The sequence below is a fragment of the Calidris pugnax genome, unplaced genomic scaffold (assembly GCF_001431845.1).
Source record: "Calidris pugnax isolate Ruff unplaced genomic scaffold, ASM143184v1 scaffold54, whole genome shotgun sequence".
NCBI classification, from domain to species: domain Eukaryota; kingdom Metazoa; phylum Chordata; class Aves; order Charadriiformes; family Scolopacidae; genus Calidris; species Calidris pugnax.
In genome coordinates, this window is record NW_015090864.1 from 11,630,299 (window position 1) to 11,651,579 (window position 21,281).

Sequence of the window (21,281 nt, forward strand, 5' to 3'; positions counted from 1 at the left end):
TGTATGAAGATGAAATGTGTGAGAACTCTGAAGTGATCAAGTATAAGAAATATTTCCTCAAATCCTAGCAGCTTAATATATCTCAATTGATTATAAATTTGTGCTGTAAATTTCTTTCAATTTTTCTTATTACTTGTATGTGCTTTTATTTTTGTTATAGAATCGTGCACGAAAGAAAAGGCTGAATATTATTATTGTAGCTGAAGGAGCTATTGATTGCCACAACAAACCTATAACGTCAGAGAAGGTTAAGGATGTAAGTGTCAACAACCTTATGATGCACTTTGTGTTTTGTTCTTAAGATTGTGCTTGTTGCTATCAGTAACACTTCTGTAAATCTGTTGCTGTAAAGCAGTTTATCACACAGCTTGCTAGTTGTATTTTATATTTGTGCATTATTATCTGAGTCCACTTGAGGGAGAATTATTTCAGTGACTGTTAATTAGAACCTTTTCTCCTTGGAAAATAAGATGACAATCCAAAACACCTATTTCATAGGTAGAGAGTCTGAAATCAGATCAAATCGGTAATTATAAGCCTATTTTACTTTATATTTCTTGTAAAATTTTAATAATAGTCTGTCTCACAGTGATGTAATACTGTCTACTTTGGACAAAGTTTTGTCACTTTTTTTCTAAACGGTTGCTTTGCCAAAAACTTCATTGGTGTCGAAGATTAAGAAAAGCTTTCAAGCTGAAAATATTCTCCTTTTCTTGGAAAGGGTTCCTTAAAAAAAAAAAAGTTGAAAAATAGTCGTTGGCAGGAAGGAGCTATAACATTTCGACTTTACCTGTGGTTTATCTGTGACTATGAAGTTTTGTTTTCCCCAGCTGTCAGTTTGACAGTGGTCTTTGACTCTTAATTCAGAATTGCAGTTTTACTTTGTAAAATTTAGCACCACATGGTGTTAAGTGTATGTACAGCAGCTATTATGCATTTATGGAAGAAACGTTACTTGCTTGCTACAAATTTCAGCCAGTTAAAACATTCAAAAACTATAAATACCAGGGACAGAAGATTTTGTAAAAACTAAAGTTTTATAAACACTAAGATCATTTATTTTTCCCCCTGCTTTGTGGGTATCCATACCGAGCAATGGTATCCATTCCTTATTCATAACTTTGTGTTCACTGAAATTGTATAAATAAAATATGTCATTCTGTATCTTTAGATTTGATATTTAGTGGAGGAAATTGAAAGAATAACTATTCCATGCAGTTATTATTATAATAATTTTTGTTGCAAGTTTTAAAAGCCTTGACAAGGATAAAAGTCATCCTCACTAAAGTTTTGGTCAGAATCTTTTGGAGTGTGTAGTCTTGCACGTTGATGAAACATGGAGTGAATGAAACACTGCAGCTGAACTTCTTTCAAGTATTCTAATTATAAGGTTTAGACCTGTTTTTATAAGGCTGAGGACAGTGTGTAATGAACCCAATATAACTGCAGTTAAAGCATTGCAATCTAAGTCACTGTTTTGCCATTAATAACTAGAATGTTCCTTTAAATTATGAACCTGGAGTTTAGGTTTTGAATAAACTAAAGACTGGCTTAGCTTTTGTAGTCTTTTCATTAGTGTCGACATACTAATGTATAGTATTTGTAGAATTTTATTATTCCAATAGCATGTAAATCAGAGTAACGCTAACACGCGTATATAAAATAATGATGCTAATATAACCGCTGTGTTTTGAAATTCTTTGCAGCTTGTGGTTCAGCGGCTGGGTTTTGACACCCGGGTAACTATCTTGGGTCATGTGCAAAGAGGTGGAACGCCTTCAGCTTTTGACAGAATTTTGGTGAGTGAACCTAAAGTAACTTGGGGCACCCCACGGTAAAGTATCTTCTGATTATTTATTTGGGGGTTGGGTAGTTCTTTACCTGATTAACTTGACAAGTCCAATTATTATCTCCCACTGTCTGAATAGTTCAAATTCGGAATAGTGAAGGACGTTGTGTAAAGGAATCTATGTTAGGAATAACAAGCAAAGCTGCAAGATCAATCATACTACTTAAGAGTATTAAACAGCCTGTGACATTTCCACCTACCAAGGAATAATTGGTTTTAGCTTGATTTGCAGAGAAATTGTGGCCATTTCTGTAACTGGGAGCCTTATGCTTTTAAGTGCTTGCTTGAACACTCAAACATTTTGTGTTTCCAGGCAAGTCGTATGGGTGTGGAAGCTGTGCTTGCCCTTTTAGAAGCTACTCCAGCTACCCCTGCCTGTGTCGTGTCCCTGTCTGGAAACCAGGCTGTCCGCCTGCCTCTGATGGAGTGTGTGCAGATGGTGAGTTTGGCAAAATGCCAGCTTACAGTTATTCATTAACTACAGCAGACCACTGTGTAGAATAATTATCTGTTCTTATTAAAACACTGATGGGAATGCATGCAGCAATTTCCCACATTTGGGAATAATGAACTACACGTGTGTTCTTTATGTGTTGTTATTTATTCGCAAACTACCAAAACCCAAGAAATAATTATATTTTTATTTTAAAATTCATCTCATATCTTTTGTTCTTTTTGTTGCAACAACAAATTCTTCAGATGCTTGCATACATCTACGTGCCATTCACAACAGTCAGGTTTCTGCAATAACACTGTTCAGCTGAAACAGAAAAAAGGAAGGGCAAAATAGATACTTTGTTTGTTTTCCCAGGAAGGCTTTAGTAGTCTGCTTCTACTTTGTTGTTTTCCTGTCCACTGTAATTCATGCAATGATAAGAAGTAGCTCAGAAACTAATGAAATGTCAATATTTCTTTTTTCACTTTGGAAAGCTATTTCAGAATGATCTTTTTCCTGGAATATATTAAATAACCAAATTCCTGTGTTTTTTAAACATATTGAGTAATCAACTTGTTTTTTCAAGACTCAAGAAGTCCAGAAAGCCATGGATGAGGGAAGATTCGTTGAAGCTGTGAGGCTTCGTGGAAGGTATGGCCAATAGCTTGTATCCATTTACTTGCTTTAGAAAAGTTAAATTGCCTTGTGCTTCTGCAGGCACTTGACATTTTATTTAAAATAATGTAATATCTATATGGGTTTATGTATTTGAGAGTAATAGAAGAGGCAGAAGAAGAGTTGCTTAATAGAATAATTGAAATCCTTATTCACATAAAAACATGTGGAACAAAACTGTAGTTCATTGCTGTGTCAGGCTGGTGACTGCTACTGGGATACCTAGTCACAGAGAGTTGCTGTGCTGTTGAGCTGACTGGTAGTAACCACATGTTTGTTTGTTAAAGAGTTTTAAGGCCACTCCTGTGAGTGAGTTTGTAGGTAGCTGGTAGTTTTCCAACGATCATATTGGAGGGAGGTATTATACACTCTTAAGTGTCAACAGAGCACGTTCTGTTTCAAGTCATTTGATAATAAAATGTGTTATCACCAATCCATAAAATTCACCTGCCAGTTATATAATTATTTTATACTTTTTTCACTGTTATCTTACAGGTTTGAGTATTTTCCAGTGTTCACTCATTTCTAGTTTTTGTTGTGTTTTGCATTTGTAGTAACTTTGTTCCAAACATTACATACCTGTTTCTGAAAAAGTCAAGTGCTTCCTTAAAATAAGTATGAGTTGTAAAATTTACTGTTCTGTTTATCTTATCTATTTTATCTTATTTAGGAGCTTTGAAAACAACCTTAACACCTACAAATTACTGTCGCACAAAAGACCAGATGCCGAGCTTCCAAAGGTAAGGGTTGTTTTTTTTGCATGTGTGATGTGTATCTGCTTTTGGAGTACCTTAATAGTGTTTTTATTATGCTCCTCTCCTCATTCTGCCTTAATATGCCACAGGATATTTTATAAAATTAGGTAAATATTATAATGGCAGAAAGATGCTTGCAACACGCAACTTTATTCTAAAAATAGATAACATTTTTTTGAAGTTAAATACCATTCTAAATAGAAAATTTTGTGCTGGACAATTTTTTTTCTGTCTTAGATATGTGTCTGGTCCCAATTGCTCTAGTGTTTGTTCCTAATAGTTACTGTTATGCCCTCTGTTCCTTAACATGGAGAGAAGGAAAGGTGATGTAATCATGATGAAGAGTCTAAAAATCTAGAGATAAAGAAGGAAGATTCAATATAAAAGACCTGTAGCTCTTCCTTTTGAAGGGCAAAACTGCTCAAGAACAGGCTTAAATCCAGGAATTCATGGGATGGGATAGTGAAGACAGATCCATCACGTTTACCTGATCTAATAAGTCATTGTGCATAATGCAATGGTGGGCATTTAGTTCTTCTTTGTAGTTTGTAAGTTGTATATAAGGAAATTTGGATTTATTAGGAAGTAGATACTAAATGTTGTGTGCAAATAAATTTCAGACAGGATTTTTTTGTTTTCATTAATGGTTTACTGAATGATTCTGGGTTTGACCGTAGTTGGTGAGTATATCATCTCGCAGGCTAATTCCTTTCTTAGTTGTGGCTTGTGATTGATGATTTGTTACCCTGTTGGCATGATTATGTTACTTCTACGGTTTTTGGATTTTTTTTTTTATTCCAATTAAATATTTGAGTAATGATTAATAGTGGCTTCTCAATATTATTAGAGAAAAATTGCATTGAAAATAGGAAAAGTTAATTTGAATAGCTGATATCTGTTTGGAAATTCTGCGGGAAACAAGTAACATAATCATAGCTTGCCATTTTAGTTGACGAAAATCACTGTGTAATGTGTCATGGAAAACTTCACAGAGTAAAGGAAACTTGGTTACAAATAAAAAGTTGTAGTAGAAGCTTTCCAGTAGACTACAATAAAATAATTCTAGTTTAAATTATGCTTTTGCTTTTGCCTAAACATAAGTAAAAATAAGTATGTAGACCAAAGTTATTTCAAATATATCTGCCAAAAAGGTAATTTAAAAAAAAAAAAAGGGCCTAATTTCTACCTTCAAGAGATCAAAGAATTCAGTATTTTTTTGCCGGATGTTCAATATTTGCTTTGCCAGGTCAGGTGTGTGTGTGTGGTTTTTTTTTGTATATACCAATGCAAATTTAGTTTTGTTAGCATTGGGCTCTTGTATTTTGTCTTAAAATAGTTTTGCTGTAGCTTTTTGTGATGGATGACATTAGAAGGAAATGTAGCTCTCTTGTATTTATTAACTACTTGGATTTGACCTCACTAGTTAAATCTGTGCTTCAGTAAAATGGGTTGGATGGGAATTAAAAAGTAGATGAAATGTGCATGTCAGAGGAATTGAGCAAAAGGGTAAGCTGATCAGATCACTAGAGCCCACTGAATGTTCTGCTTTGGCAGTGTTGCTGCACGCAGATATTTTGCAGCTTGTGTTGTCTTTGCATTTCTGCAATCCTTTGATTATGCCAGAGCTAAAAAAAAAAAAAAACAAACCCCGCACATTCTGGTTTGAATCCTTTTTTTCTTTTTTTTTTTTTTTTGATTGGAATTAATTCTATGATCATTACCTAATGACTGTTCTGATTTGTTTGTTTTGTATTCCCATCTTCCAGGATAAAGCTAAAAACTTCTAGCTCTTCTGTAGTACCAAATTGTTACAATTCTGTCATGTCAATAGTTATAAACAATTTAAGGTCATCCAGCTGATCTGAAGCATGATGAGTTTTAGTGTATAAGCTAAGGCTGTCACATTTTGTTGCATTTTGCTTACATAGTTGCTATAATTTAAATTCTGGTTGCTAAATTCATACAGAGTGGTAAAACTTTCCCAAAGGTCAGGCATGTAAAGTTTTAATTCTTTACTTATATTTTGCTCTATTAATTTCAAAGCTGTAAAGATAAAACAAAATGAATAAATTGCAGTGCTGCCTTCATGTTTTGGTAATGAATTATATTTTTATCTGTTGTAAATCAACACTTACTGATGTCAGTGAAACTGTATTGATTTGTAATAGCTGATCATTTCTTAATCAAAGGCAGTGGCCTCTGATTTATCTGGAAATAAGCTTTCCATTTCAAGGAATACTTCATGTACAGAAGTACAGAAGTACTTCACGCTTCATGTACAGAAGTATTTCACGCTTTGCAGTTAAAATTTCATCCAAAGATGCTTACTAGCATTTCATATACAGTAGCATTCTTGCTTTGTTTACCCTACAGTGCACACTTGTGAGCAATTTTTCTGTTAAATTTTTCATTTTAATGCAAGTATTGAAGTTTTTCCTCTGGGGAAGAATCCATGATCCTGAATAATACCGGATTTATCAATATAAAGTAGTAATTCCACTGAAGAAAGCATTCTTAATTTGAATGCTTGTGGTTTTAGAGTTGAGTCTGTTATAACAGGACAGAAGTTTTCAGTAGTAGTTTGTAGCTAGATTGTGTGGTTTTGGCCACTTGCATTGTTCAATCTGTAGTGCTTATATCCATTTAGATGTAGTTGTTTTATCTAGAGTACAATTGATAACAAAGCAATATAAAGGGGGAGTAAATGCATAGGTATGGAATACACATCATATAACAAAATACTTACTATTTCATGTTATTTTTTGAACAGAACCTTACCTATTACATTGCCTGTGATTTAAATTACAGATGTATATTTTTTTATCTCAGACTTTTCCATTTGAATAGATTAGCCAGTTACCTGGGATACTCATTGAGCTTGGGGAGACACTGTATATAAGCACAGTTACTTGGAGTTGTTAGGAGATGCTTTAAAAAATGCCATTATCTGAAAATGTGTGGTATTGTGAAAGACGCTGAGTGCTCCCATTTACTACTATATTATGAGCTGCTCTAAAAATCTGGCCCATACATTCATTTAAAAGTTATCACCTGTTCCACTTTGCATGGTACTGATGATATGCAATTAACTGCTGTGGCGCTAGATTCAGTTCCTACTCTTTTCTTGGCTATTCTGGCTTTTTTTGCAAAAAACTACTGTTTTGTTAACATGAAACTGGTTGAATAATGCAGGGTATTTTACGTTTCCTTATCGTAGCTGAGCTAGAATATAAAAACCTGAATAACAGCCTGCAAACCAAATGAAAATGTGATAATCTTATTTAAAATTATTAGGGTTTTTTTTAAACTGTTTGTTTTTACATGATATTCTGCAAATGGGAAAACACGTATGTATCTTCTAGTTAACTTTAAATTTTGGATGGCTTTAGGGGTTTGAAATCTCCTTTCCTATATTCCAGTATTTAGCAACTGTGTATGATGGGCAAATTAGCTTGGTGTAGAAATTAAAGTGCTTATTAAATATTATTTTTCTCTTGCAGACTAATTTTAATGTGGCAGTTTTAAATGTTGGTGCCCCTGCAGCTGGAATGAATGCTGCAGTGAGGGCTGCAGTGAGAGTTGGCATCACTGAAGGCCATAAAATGTTTGCTGTCATTGATGGATTTGAAGGTTTTGCCAGAGGGAAGGTCAGTATTACATGTGTGCGTTACAAAGTAGTGTGTACCCCATCCCATCCCACCACCTTTGTTTATATTCTTCAAAGGTATGTTGTGTCATAACTGTTGTGTCATAACTGATTCTGTAAGTTTTTTTTTATTTCATAAAGAGATACAAAACCCAAATTGTAACAGTATTTCTCAATTATTCAAGTCTGTAGGCTAATTCAAGTATCGCTAATCACATGCTGCAGAGTTACAAAGCTCATTCAGATGAATTTCAGATTTTGGTCAGTGTTTAGCTGATGGTGGTGGGTTTTCCACAGAATGACAGAAGTCACCGTTCTAGTTCTGTGCGATGAGTTGTTGCATCTGTGCTCCTTTGCTATAAGAAACTTGGCAGTGGTGCTTGTTGAGGAAGGAAGCTTTATCATAAGATAATAAGACCTTATAAGAAATAAGATCATGATATGAAACAAGGAGGGGGGAGGGTTTATTATGATCTGGAGGAAGAATGAACAAATAGAATGGAAAGGGATTGGTGAGAATTCAAGAGTTAACCTCTTGATGCTGTTTTCTTCCCTTGCCAAGTTCATTTTTGGTGCTGTCTGTTTCCCAACAACTTGTTCCAATAGCTTTACGTGGGTAATATCTGATGTTACTGCATGTCAAGAAGTAATTGGATAATTACTTAACAGAATCTCCTTTTTCACTTTTATTCAAAGATAAAGGAGATCAGCTGGGGAGATGTTGGAGGCTGGACTGGTCAAGGAGGGTCAATTCTTGGTACAAAACGGTAATGTCAGTATTTTGCCAATTGATGCGATGAATTCTAGTATTTTATATAACAAGTGTGTGATTCCATGCTCTCTTACATCTGCAGAATGTTTTAAGTCTTCAATTTTTTTTTTAAATCATTATGTTCCAAACTGAGTATTTTTATAGTACTGTACCAGCTGAAGAGAGACTGAAAATGTGAGTCAGGACCTCAATTTAAAAATTTCCTGGAGTCCTTACACTTAAAAGGATTGCAGACCTGTAGTTTCTTTACAGTTGACATGATTCCTTACTGTTTGTTAGGAAGAACTATTTGTATGGATAAATATGTAAAACAAAAAATACTGCCTTGCCTCCTCAGTTTACTTTGTCATCTTAGTTATTCTTACTGCTGCAGAGTCTATAAATTGTTTTTATTTTTCTTTTGGTTTAATAATTTTTAGTACTCTTCCTGCAAAATATTTGGAGAAGATTGCTGACCAGATGCGCACTAACAACATTAACGCCCTTATGGTTATTGGTGGATTTGAGGTACACTGAAATGTCTAATTGTGTCTATGTAGAGTAGAATTCCCAACAAAAGGAATAGACTGTTTTAATTTTTACTCAATCTTCATGTAAAGTGCATTTGGTTATAACTATATTTGATACACAACACAGTGTTTAGGATCAGAAGTATTGTCAGTCACTGATTCTGCAGAAAGCTGATGTTCAAGACAGCGACTAGTACCTGCAAAACAGCATGTACTAGATGGATAAATAGGGTAAGATAGCATTATAGTAATTTTTAATCTTTTTTTAAATGCAAAAATAATTACTTCAGGAGTGCAAGTTCCACTCTATACCGTGTCAATACTTAGAATATATTTCCAGAAGTTCTTGATGTTTAGTAGTAATTGTTCTGTGGTCCTTTATTTAAGCCACTTTTTCTCACATAGTGCATTTCAAAATCCGTAATTTATCTAGAGAAGTATTTTCTCTTTTTTCTGAATTTCACGTTCGCTTCATTTTACCAGAATAATAAATTTTTGAAGTCTTGATTCAGTAAAGTATTTTGCTAGCTATTTCCAGAGAAGAACATGCTGATGGCTTTTTGAGAAGGAATGAATCATCCAGTTTTTTGAACCTGTCAAATATGGACTTAGTTCAGGAATATTAAGATTTTAAATGAGGATTACCCATACCTGAAGATTGGGAAACTAGTTTGCAGTATGTTTGTGTTGTACAGAGCACTTTGTTATGTCTAAGTTATGTATTCCCTTGAAAATTAGTGTTCTGTTTATTGTTTGTTTTTCAAATTTATACCTGGTTTTAATGCTTTCTCTTTTTTGTGTGTATTAGATTTTAGTGGTTCCTTAATGCTGTGACTTGCTGAAGTGTGATGTCGTAGAAATGGCTCCCCCTGTGGCCCTTTCCATTTTATCATTCCAATTTTGTCCTTACTTCATTAATCCTAATTTTTCACTCAATGCCTGTGCCCAACAGGCGTACCTCGGACTTCTGGAATTGTCAGCTGCCCGAGAGAAATATGATGAATTCTGTGTTCCAATGGTTATGGTTCCTGCAACTGTATCCAACAATGTACCGGGTTCAGATTTCAGCATTGGTGCAGATACTGCTCTGAACACTATAACTGATGTAAGTCTATTCTGTGTGTGCGCTTACTAACAAAGCAGTTCTGGTTAAAACTGACAAAATTGGCTAGAACTGGATATTTTTATAGACCAGAACTTTGGAACTAATCTGGAAAATGATATAGTTACTATGATGTAGCCACGTTCATGATACCTATTTAAAAAAGGTGGTTTAGGATCCCAGATGCTTTCATTAGGTTTCCTCTGAAATTGCAATGACATTTAAATTTGCAAACTGAAAAATAAGATGACATATATCTATTGTATATGAAAGAAAGAAACCTAAAAAAACCTGGTGGTCATTTGGTGCACTGTAGAGGGAAAAAAATCAGTATTATATGGAGAGTATGGATATACCTAGTGTAACAAACACTGAGTGAATGTTGTTCTGTTCAGAAAGAGATCCTTGTTCATGTAACATCTTTATTATTCTAATAGAAACCCATATTTCTCTAACAGGGATTACATGAATTCTACAAATAACAGATTTAAGTAAAACAGTTGAGATGTTATGAAGTATCTTAAAATAAAATCCAGTAACATGATATAAATTAAAAATGGATTGATTAATACTAAACCCGAAGAGAAAGCATTGTCAAACACCGTACAAATTAAATTGTCAGCCATGTGCATTTACAGTTCATCTGAATCACTTAAGAAGCATTAATCCATCACACTTCTAAGAAGATTTGTTTCTATATATTCTGATGTAATTTTGTCTCTGAAACAATAGCAGTAATATTACCCTTCCTTCAATTTTTTTTTCTTTTCAGCATAATCTGTGGACACATATATATTGCAAATACAGTTGCAGTGTCCACAGTTTGTTGGAAACATGGGGAAGACCTAAGGCATTTGTATTCAAAATTGAATTTGCATTTTCACTTAAAAAGAAGAAAAAGAAATATTTCATAACTTAGTGAATTACAATGAATTACCATATTATATTACAAGTTCCACTGTTACCTGAAGATTGGGAAACTAGTTTGCAGTATGTTTGTGTTGTACAGAGCACTTTGTTATGTCTAAGTTATGTATTCCCTTGAAAATTAGTGTTCTGTTTATTGTTTGTTTTTCAAATTTATACCTGGTTTTAATGCTTTCTCTTTTTTGTGTGTATTAGATTTTAGTGGTTCCTTAATGCTGTGACTTGCTGAAGTGTGATGTCGTAGAAATGGCTCCCCCTGTGGCCCTTTCCATTTTATCATTCCAATTTTGTCCTTACTTCATTAATCCTAATTTTTCACTCAATGCCTGTGCCCAACAGGCGTACCTCGGACTTCTGGAATTGTCAGCTGCCCGAGAGAAATATGATGAATTCTGTGTTCCAATGGTTATGGTTCCTGCAACTGTATCCAACAATGTACCGGGTTCAGATTTCAGCATTGGTGCAGATACTGCTCTGAACACTATAACTGATGTAAGTCTATTCTGTGTGTGCGCTTACTAACAAAGCAGTTCTGGTTAAAACTGACAAAATTGGCTAGAACTGGATATTTTTATAGACCAGAACTTTGGAACTAATCTGGAAAATGATATAGTTACTATGATGTAGCCACGTTCATGATACCTATTTAAAAAAGGTGGTTTAGGATCCCAGATGCTTTCATTAGGTTTCCTCTGAAATTGCAATGACATTTAAATTTGCAAACTGAAAAATAAGATGACATATATCTATTGTATATGAAAGAAAGAAACCTAAAAAAACCTGGTGGTCATTTGGTGCACTGTAGAGGGAAAAAAATCAGTATTATATGGAGAGTATGGATATACCTAGTGTAACAAACACTGAGTGAATGTTGTTCTGTTCAGAAAGAGATCCTTGTTCATGTAACATCTTTATTATTCTAATAGAAACCCATATTTCTCTAACAGGGATTACATGAATTCTACAAATAACAGATTTAAGTAAAACAGTTGAGATGTTATGAAGTATCTTAAAATAAAATCCAGTAACATGATATAAATTAAAAATGGATTGATTAATACTAAACTGGGAGAGAAAGCATTGTCAAACACCATACAAATTAAATTGTCAGCCATGTGCATTTACAGTTCATCTGAATCACTTAAGAAGCATTAATCCATTACACTTCTAAGAAGATTTGTTTCTATATATTCTGATGTAATTTTGTCTCTGAAACAATAGCAGTAATATTACCCTTCCTTCAATTTTTTTTTCTTTTCAGCATAATCTGTGGACACATATATATTGCAAATACAGTTGCAGTGTCCACAGTTTGTTGGAAACATGGGGAAGACCTAAGGCATTTGTATTCAAAATTGAAGTTTGTTGGAAACATGGCAAAGACCTAAGGCATTTGTATTCAAAATTGAATTTGCATTTTCACTTAAAAAGAAGAAAAAGAAATATTTCATAACTTAGTGAATTACAATGAATTACCATATTATATTACAAGTTCCACTGTCTGATTTTTGTCTTCAGCCATGTTTGAGTCAGAATGTAGAATTTTTCACCAATTGTACATGTTGAACTACATTTTAAAAAGTTAAAAATAACAAGCATAGCACTCATGTAAAGCGGGAAAAGAATTTCAAATTGCTTTTGAAAAATAAATGTCAGTGCTTCTATCACTTAGATGTATTTGAAGATTTTAATCATGGTACTATTTTCAGAAATTTGAAGGATTCCTCAAATTCTATCAAGTTCAAAAGCACTAATGTAATTTTCACCTGGTTTGCTTCTGGTTTTTTTACCATGTCAACATAAATATTTTTATCTTCAGCGAAATGAACCCTTCAGTTAGGAAACTTCTGTTTCCTGAACTGTTGCCTTGAATAATAGTGTAAGCTAACTGAAATTTATCTTGAACGTATTCTTTATAGACAGGTTAGGTTATAAGGGTTGATGTTGTTCCCAGTTCTGGTAAATAAAAATATCACTCCAAAATGATTGATCACAATTTAAGGTGAGTAAAATGATTGTGCATAACATCTGCTTTTCTTCTTTTCTTTTCTTCATAAGCTTTGTTTACCTAACTGACTTCTTTGTATAGGTTATTTCATGTAAGGGGGTATATTGTAGTCAGTAAGTCTGTCTCTCCTTGTTGCTGTGTTTTGCTTTATTTTTAGGTTTCTAGATGTCATCTGCCTTCAATAGATAATAAAATGTCAGTATCTCCAGATTTTTAATGCACTCATTGAAAACTTTTCAAAAAGATTTTTTTTTTTTTTTACTAATGGCTTCCATCTTGGTTTTGCATTTTATTTTGCTGAGATTTTTCTCTGAAATGCATATGAAATATCATGGCTTTGCAGGATTTAGATTCAATCCAATGGGAAATTAAATTTTGTTCTTTTTTTTGGGGAAGGAGCAGACTTTCATGTTGGAGCAACATTTCTGCTTGGTTTCATTTTAGTTTTCTGCTCTGATTGTTTGAACATGATTCACTAAAACTGATAATGAAAAATGGATTCTTTCATTTCTGTGTTGTATGTTCCGATCGGGATCAATAGCGATGATACCCTCTATTAAATGTAACTACAAAAGTCATACAACTGACTGTGGTAAACAAAAGTAGCAGATGGACATGGATGTCCATTATATTTAGTTTATAGCATCCTTATTGCTATAGGTCAATAAATGCATCATAGTTTTCATTGCTGTGAGATTAGTACCTCCAATGAACACCTAAAATGTCATCATGCTTAGTTTTTCTGTGACACTGTTCTATGTTCTTGACAACTTCTAGTAAGGTAAGTACATTTCTGCTGAGTAATGAGGCCTTGTTAGTGTTTGGCATTACCAGACACTTGTCAATGTTGTTTCAATTTATCAAGGCATGTAAATGTTACCTTGAGACACTTGAGATTAAAATGTGTTAAGATGTTGCATTTAAAAAGAAAAAGCAATAAAAACCAGCCCAACAAATACACAACATCTGAAGGAGAGATTAGGCAAGAGTGTGATTTTTTTTTTTTTTTTTTTTTTTCCCCCCTAAAATCATAGGTGGTGAATGGTACATTTCTCAATAATTAGATTCTATAGCCCTCTTGAAATGCTCCATTTTTTGTTGTAAGATACAGGCTTGTAATCAGTTGAACAGTAGAATCAGGTTTGTCTTCTAAAGAGTGTTTCAAATTTCTTATGCTGTATTTTCAGTTCAGTTTTCAGAATATTAGTGAGGACAATTCTCAATGAAAAGGCCACAATATAAAATACCTGGGGAAAGCTTGAGTTTTCTGTACCTGAGAAGGGTATGCTCAAGGCCTCTATATCTAGAGAAACAAAACTAGAAATAAAAATTGCATAATAAGAACATGAATTTTGACTTTTCTGTCAAAAGAAGCATCAGTAAAATACCATAATAAAAATATCTATATTCTCAACTTCATATTGCTAATCCAGTGAAATTAATAGAATGTTATTTCAGATAGCAGACCTCTGGAATACGACAACAAAGGAAGTATTCAATTTTCTCCTACATAATGACAAGGGATAGAAATTTCTTTTTAAATGAAAGTTGGATTATTTAATAGTGATCACAAAGAGGCATTAGCAATACAGTTTGCAGGTGGAACTAAAAAGCAGAAAGCTACTCTCTAATTAAACTGAAAAAATAGAAAATTAGACTTTCAGCTACAGAACATGGAAAGGATGAAAACTTAATTTGAAAGCAAAGCCTGACAATAGGCTAGAGGAAACTGATGGAAAGATGAATAAACCAGAACAAGGTATGGAAGAATATTCATTTGATTTAGGAGATGTAGAAGTAAATTGGGAAATTAAAAGATATCAACTGAAGATAGAGAAAAACAGAACATGAAAAATGAAGATGATGAAACTCCATAATGTGTTTCTTTGAGAATCTCCCTTTTCCTTTCATCAAAGGGAGAGGGATTACAGGGTGATGGTGGATTTTGTGAGAAAAGGAATAGCAAACAGCCACAAGAAAACCCTTTCTCACCGAGGAGCAAATAAAGTTACGGTTGGGTTGCTGTAATGCAGTCGCCTTGCAGTTTCCTTGAAAAGCAGACTCCTGTACCTTCCCAGAGCTGGTACTAGCGTATGTGCCTCCACAGTAGCCTGTTAGGAAGATTAAAATGAGCCTGGCCAAGCTAGCTAACTGATTCAATATCATCCAGTTCAGTCCTAGCTACAGCTGGATGTGGAGCTAGGGCAGGAAATGCATCCCTTTCAATGGCCATTTGCATTTAGTTCAACATAAAGTTAACAAACCACAGTATTGCTTAACTGCATGTATTTTTATTAAGCGTCCTTGATTTTTGCAATACCCTTTTTAATGACACAAATATAATAAAACGGTGTGAAGTGATTAAATCATTTTATTGACATAGTACAGTATCCCTGTATGATCTTATTGTGGTACTTATTTTTTAGAAAATATTGTAATCAGTTATTAAATCCACCAATCACTTGTTTACCCTTTTATAAGTATTAAGTGACCCCTTATTGAAAGTATTTTCATATTTTGCTACAGTGATGCGAAGATGTTGCATATGATTATCTAATGCTCATGCTTGGTGAAGGTACAGTCTTTGGATATGTTTGCTGAAATCACTTGCATCAAATAAAATGGCAATATTTAATGCAAGTAAAACATATCTTAACTTTGTCTTAACATACCATAAATGCAGACTAACCAGTTGTGTTAGTTATTGCTCTAAATCTCCCTTCAACTTGGTTTCCCAAAAGTCTCAATATAAAACTTCTTAGAGAAACTTACATTTTGCAGATCTCCAGGAAGTCACATGGTTTTATCGTACCACTGTGACTCAGTGTACATCTTTATTTTTCAGTACAAATAAAAATGCAAAGCAGCCTGACTGACCTGAGTTGGGCTAGGCAATTACTGAAATTTTATCAGTGAAGTTTCATCCACTCAAAAAAAAATAAATCCATTTGTTGCTCTTCTGGCTATACTGCTTCTTAGAGCTACAGGTCTGAAAGCACAGTCTTTTAGATTGTGTTTTAGACTTAAACTGGAATAAACTGGAAGTTTGAAAGATGCACTTAATGTACCTCCTGCCATGTGTCCTGTTCTCTCACTGAACAGGATCTGCTTTATCTAGGAAAAAAAACTGTAGGGCAGAACTCTCACAGGTGAATCTTTTTCCCATCATTTTCTCCTAAGTTATTGCTTAAATCAGTCACAGTGTAGATGTTTGTGGAGATAGTTTGGTAGCTATCTGATTTTGATCTGCAATAGTTTGCTTCTCTAACTGATTTAAGAAATTGAAAAGATGAGACTTCTGTGAACGTTAGTCCTTTCTGGGAGAAAGAGATTAAGAAAAACATAACATACTATGCAATCAGGCTTTCTCATGGACTGTGGTTACATAGGCAGTTTGAAAAATTGCCAAATAACATGAGAGATACTGATCAGTTTTGAATTGGAATAATGTAACTAAAAAATACTTTACTGACTTAAAACAGCTGCAAAATCTTAACATTTAAGTATTATTTTGACATATATTAGGAACACCTAATCCTTTTCATATGGTGATTTATTTTGTAGTGTTTGGAATCTTCCCAAGGACCTCCAGCTGCTTTTCAAAGAATCTTTGAGCCCTATTTGCAAACTTTATTAACTTATCCATGTGCACGTGTTCCTGGATTTTCTGGGCCTATGTCCATTCTATGTGCAGATGTGTGATACTGGCAGAATCTTGACAGATATAGGCAAAACTTTTTTTCCTTTTTCTTGGTGGAAGTAGATGCGTGCCTTGACTTCATAGGATAACATAGTTTTTTTAAAAAAAACAGCTTGCTTTAAGCATTTCCTTCAAGTTGTAGGTGTTTTACTAGTTAACTTTCTAAACTCCTTAACATGTATCAAACTTTGGTGCTTAAGTGGTTTCTTGTGGGGTGATTTCCGATCTACCTTTATGCTGTCTTTTTCTGCCCAGCTGCTTGAGACCTCTGTGCTCTGCACAACTCTCATTCACTCTGTATTAACTCCCACTAATCTTCTGCATTTCTTCAAAGAGCATTGTGCCAATGCAACCCCAGTGCACTGTTGTGGTATGTACAGGACATTTCTCCCCTCAAATAATCTCACCAATTGTATTTACACGGGCCAGTGGACAGCCAAATTTACCATCACATGCAAGGAGTCATTAGCAGAGCAATCCAAAGCCAAGGAATGTATCACTCATACTTGTACCACTGCTTCAGGCCTATGAAAGTTGTCTGCAGCTACACGAGGCACGTTCCCGCTTTGAGGAGTTTTGTGTACCTATCTGTGTGTTGCCAGCTACTATTAGCAACAATGTGCCAGGCACAGACTTTAGCATTGGTGCTGACACTGCCTTGAATGCTATTGTGGAGGTAAGACTGCATATCTTTTAAAAGTTAAGATGATAAAGTGCATAAGATGAGGATACCTGAAGACCTTGAAATGTCTAGTTTTCTAAAACAATTCAGTTACTGTTAGTTTTTATGTTTTATGGTCAAGTTTTCCAAGACTGATGAAAGATTAACTTACTAAAAATTAATTACGTTGGGTGTTTAACTCTTGGGGCACTGTTTCATTATCCAAGACTGCTGCATTGGTGCTTAGGACAATTGATTTTACTGAAAATAAAATATTTTGCTTGCTCTAGGTTTGGTTTTTATCTTACATTGCCACTCAGCGTTATATAGATGAAAGAAGAAAGCACATAGTTTAAAAATGGGCTAATGACTGAGCTCAGTGCAGTAGAGCATTTTAAGTACATGGTTAACACTAAATACATGAATAATCCCATTGACTGCATTAGGCTTAACATATATTAAGTGCATATAAATACATGCATAGTATAAGCAGTTAAGTCTGTCAGTGATGCTAACTAAACAGAGGGCAGAACTTGCTATGAATGACTTTCCATCTCAGTCAGAACAGTCAGTTTTCTAGTTCTAGTCTGCCTTTTTCCCTTGTATAATAAATGCTGTGTGAACCCTTTAAGTTCTTTACTCTCTTACTGAGTCTGCTGGAGCTGCAGCAAAGGGAACTGAGTTGAAGTCTAACGCAAGAAGATGAGTAAACCTCTGAACAGCTGTAGGTCTTATCAAACCCCACATTATCAATCCATATAACTAATTATGAAGTAATTAGCCAAGAAAGAATAGAGATCCAGGGAGTTCAGAAATGCAAGTTTGTTTTCCTGCTCTGATACAGCGTTATTTATATAGAGTGGGTGAAAAAGCTCCAGTAGATGATTAAAAGAGCTTTGTCAGAATATATCATGGCCTGGTGTTTGGGAGCTGCGATACAGCATCCCTGAGGTGAAGATGACCTAAGATGTAGTGTGGGTAAATTGTAGATATATGTTTGTAGGCAGGATGTAGGTACTTTTACCAATCCATTAGCTGTTTCCCCCTTACCTACTTCTATAAATGTCAGGCTAAGTCTGCTAACAGTGATGCACCTGTAAAAGTGAAAACCTGAAATCACAATGGGGAAAAATAAGTGATTACATATATTGCTGCTTCCTCTTATTTCAATATTTTTATTATTAGTTTTAATTGCAATTTGTACAGCTCTCAGTAAAAAATAAAATAATAATGATTGTATCTATTGAATTTCATTATGGTTAGAATGTTTAGTTTATGCTAAAAATAGAACACTGTTGATTTGGTGAAGTTTTAAATACCGGATTTTTGATTGTTGGCTCAGTTCATATGAAAGCTCAACTAGCAATGGGATTCCAAAGAGTGCTCTGAAGAGTCACCGTGCCTCCATGTTTAACACTTCTGAAAACTGCACCAGGTGTTTAAGCTTTGGCTTTTCCAGCCTATGGAATAGTGTATGAATTAATGAATCTTTAAAATCCATCTGTGCCATTTTTGAGTATTTCTGTGCCAGTCATTCTGAGAGAGCAAGAAAGTTTCTACTGTGTTTCTTGCATAGTCGAGAATAGAAATCTTTCTAAATAAAGCTGAAGTGAGTAATCCCAAAAGCAGCTAGTGATGTCCCTGCTTAGGACTTCTCAAAAGGTAGAAAATTTCATTCTACTACCAGCAGCTGGAAAACTTTTAGAAAGCTTGGCATTCACAGACCTTTTAAGTCTCTCAAAATGAAGTAAATCTTTGTATGTGTATTCATTCAAGCCAAGATTTTTTTATATCATAGGCTAAACACATAGTATCCGCCCAGTTCCAAGTAGCTTTTTAAAAATAAGTTAAAATTGGTTCAGTGCTGCATCTGCCACTATCAAAAGTAACGGGGATTTTTTAAAAATTTGCTACTGTTTACCATATGCCAGATGCCAATATTGTGCAAAATTCTTCTGAAACCACATCTGGAAGGGGAAAGTAAATTGCTTGAGGACATTATAAAATCCCAGATAGGTAAAAGACAGTATAATTTTGAAAAAAGGATGGAATTCAACATAGGGTTTCGTGATGTAGTTTAAGGGATACTTTCTGCTTAGGATAATAGAATGTCAATCCATATTCTAAATAAATTCATGTGAATTCTGCACTTGTATGTATGTATCATGTATACATACACACACATATGCACATATATAAATAAAATACATATAAATTAAATTACATGTATCTTTTGGTAGCTGGACCTAAAGAAATGCATTCACTGTTTTTAGTCCTTCAGTTGCATTAAACTTTATGATGTCAGAAGATGTAGTACTTGAACTTCTCACATATCAATTTGTTAGTTGTTCTGCAGTCTGTTAGGTATAAAGACCACATTGCTCACAGTCTTAATTTCAGCTTGAAGTATTGTTTTCAGTTGGCTGAATGAAGGCCTGGTTGTAAATACCAGTGAAACAGAAATACCTCAAATATTACAGCATCTGCAGTTACTCAGTCAGAAAATTAGTAAGGCATGGGGATTTTTTTAACTTTATCGTAACTCAGGTTTCAAGATGACAACTTTCCCAGGTACTTTTATTTCTCATTTTTACTAAAAAGAACTAGTGCAGGGACAGTACGTCAGTTTTGCAAAATTCTTGTCACCAAGTGTAGTATAGCCTATTTATTTATTTTTAAGACAAAGGAGGAAATAGTACCTTTTTCTTTCTATTATTTGCTCTCTGAAAGGGAGATGCATTATCTGATGTTTTTAAAATTACTTTGAAGGGTAGAAGAATTCACTCGAGGAAGTAAGAGTTTGTTAAATAGCTTTTTGAGTATTTTTAAAACCTGGAGATGCATGTTAACCTGTTCCTGGTTCTACATTTTCATAAGTTTCTGTAACTTAGTTTCTAAGTTATAGAGTCTTATATCTAAGTTTTGTAGGTCCTACCACACTGGAAATTTTCTCTATTATTTTCTCTTGGGCAGCTCTAATAAATATTGGTGTTAATTGATGGCATATAAACAACAGATCACTTTAGAGAACATTTCTTATGCTGATCAGAGTAAGATGCAAGTGAAGATGGCAGTCTTTTTATAATAAGTGTGTACTTATTAATATAAAAAAACCAAAAACATTTTAAAAACCCCCACTCTGGTAGCATTTGAAAGAATTATATTTGTGTGGATATTATTATTGGAAAGTAAACAATTGGGCAACACATGCTCAGGACTTATGCTTAGAGAAACCATAATTGTTAAGTATCGTTGGGACTGCAGTGAGTTTTAAAATCAGTACCAAAAAAAGAAATAAACTCTTAAGTAATGAATAGAGTTAAAGCAAAGAAGAGAATTTACTCATACAAGAGCTGATTAAAAAGCTCCTTTATATCTATTTGTATCTCTGTTAGAAAACTATTGCAACTTTTAATTCCATACACAAACCAAAATTAATTCTTGTTTTAGTATTTGCAGGAAGCAAGTAAGTCTTAATAGCAGCAAAACATTTTATTTTGACTGTGATGGCGTTCAATGTATGATACGTAAGAATTACTTGTATCTGGTAATTAATTAAATGGGTTATGCTATGTTGGAATTTTTGAGGATATATTTTTATAAGTTCTTTAAACTCTTTTACCAATAAGTGACATAAAATTGCATGACACATAAAAATATAGAAATTAAGACTTTTAAAATTTAAACTCTAAATATCTTGTCTTTGATTAGACCTGTGATCGCATCAAACAGTCGGCCAGCGGTACCAAGCGTCGTGTGTTCATCATTGAGACCATGGGTGGTTACTGTGGTTATCTGGCCAACATGGGGGCGCTCGCGGCAGGAGCTGATGCTGCTTACATCTTTGAAGAGCAGTTTGATATTCGAGAGCTTCAGGTATACAGCATTAGAAATGTTTTCCTAATTTTTAAGTAGATCCTAAAATTGTTGTACGTATATAACAAAATGTGTATATTTGAAGTAGATAGCTCATGTTACTGAAAACCTCAAATGTTTAGATTGTATCTAAAAGCTATATCTGTCAGTAGCACTTTCATATAATGCCAGTTCTTATGCCATATTATGTAAAGGAACTTAGACCAATTGTTCTTGGCATTGGATAAAGTTAACTGAAAAAAATTATTAATCATAAAATACTACTAGGTGAATTGTTTCATTGTTATTCTTCTGACCGAAATTCAAATTGCATGTAAATGAACAGACCTGAGCAGTTTTAAAAGAAAGGGAGGAGAAAAAAAAAA

General features: G+C 34.0%; 1 protein-coding gene across 3 annotated transcripts in view; it reads left to right on the forward strand.

Annotated features, from left to right (window-relative positions):
• The window catches only part of PFKP (phosphofructokinase, platelet), a 49,466-nt gene that overhangs the window by 22,311 nt on the left and 5,874 nt on the right, over nucleotides 1-21,281 (forward strand). For 2 of the 3 annotated variants that reach the window (XM_014944943.1, XM_014944944.1), the window contains exons 8-17: nucleotides 161-256; nucleotides 1,707-1,799; nucleotides 2,163-2,288; nucleotides 2,872-2,936; nucleotides 3,631-3,700; nucleotides 7,216-7,362; nucleotides 8,058-8,128; nucleotides 8,553-8,640; nucleotides 16,903-17,055; nucleotides 20,752-20,916. In XM_014944943.1, coding sequence (XP_014800429.1) covers nucleotides 161-256; nucleotides 1,707-1,799; nucleotides 2,163-2,288; nucleotides 2,872-2,936; nucleotides 3,631-3,700; nucleotides 7,216-7,362; nucleotides 8,058-8,128; nucleotides 8,553-8,640; nucleotides 16,903-17,055; nucleotides 20,752-20,916 — 1,074 coding nt within the window. Of the gene's footprint in view, nucleotides 1-160; nucleotides 257-1,706; nucleotides 1,800-2,162; nucleotides 2,289-2,871; nucleotides 2,937-3,630; nucleotides 3,701-7,215; nucleotides 7,363-8,057; nucleotides 8,129-8,552; nucleotides 8,641-9,594; nucleotides 9,748-16,902; nucleotides 17,056-20,751; nucleotides 20,917-21,281 lie in introns of all 3 variants that reach the window. The other variant, XM_014944945.1, reaches the window with a different exon arrangement.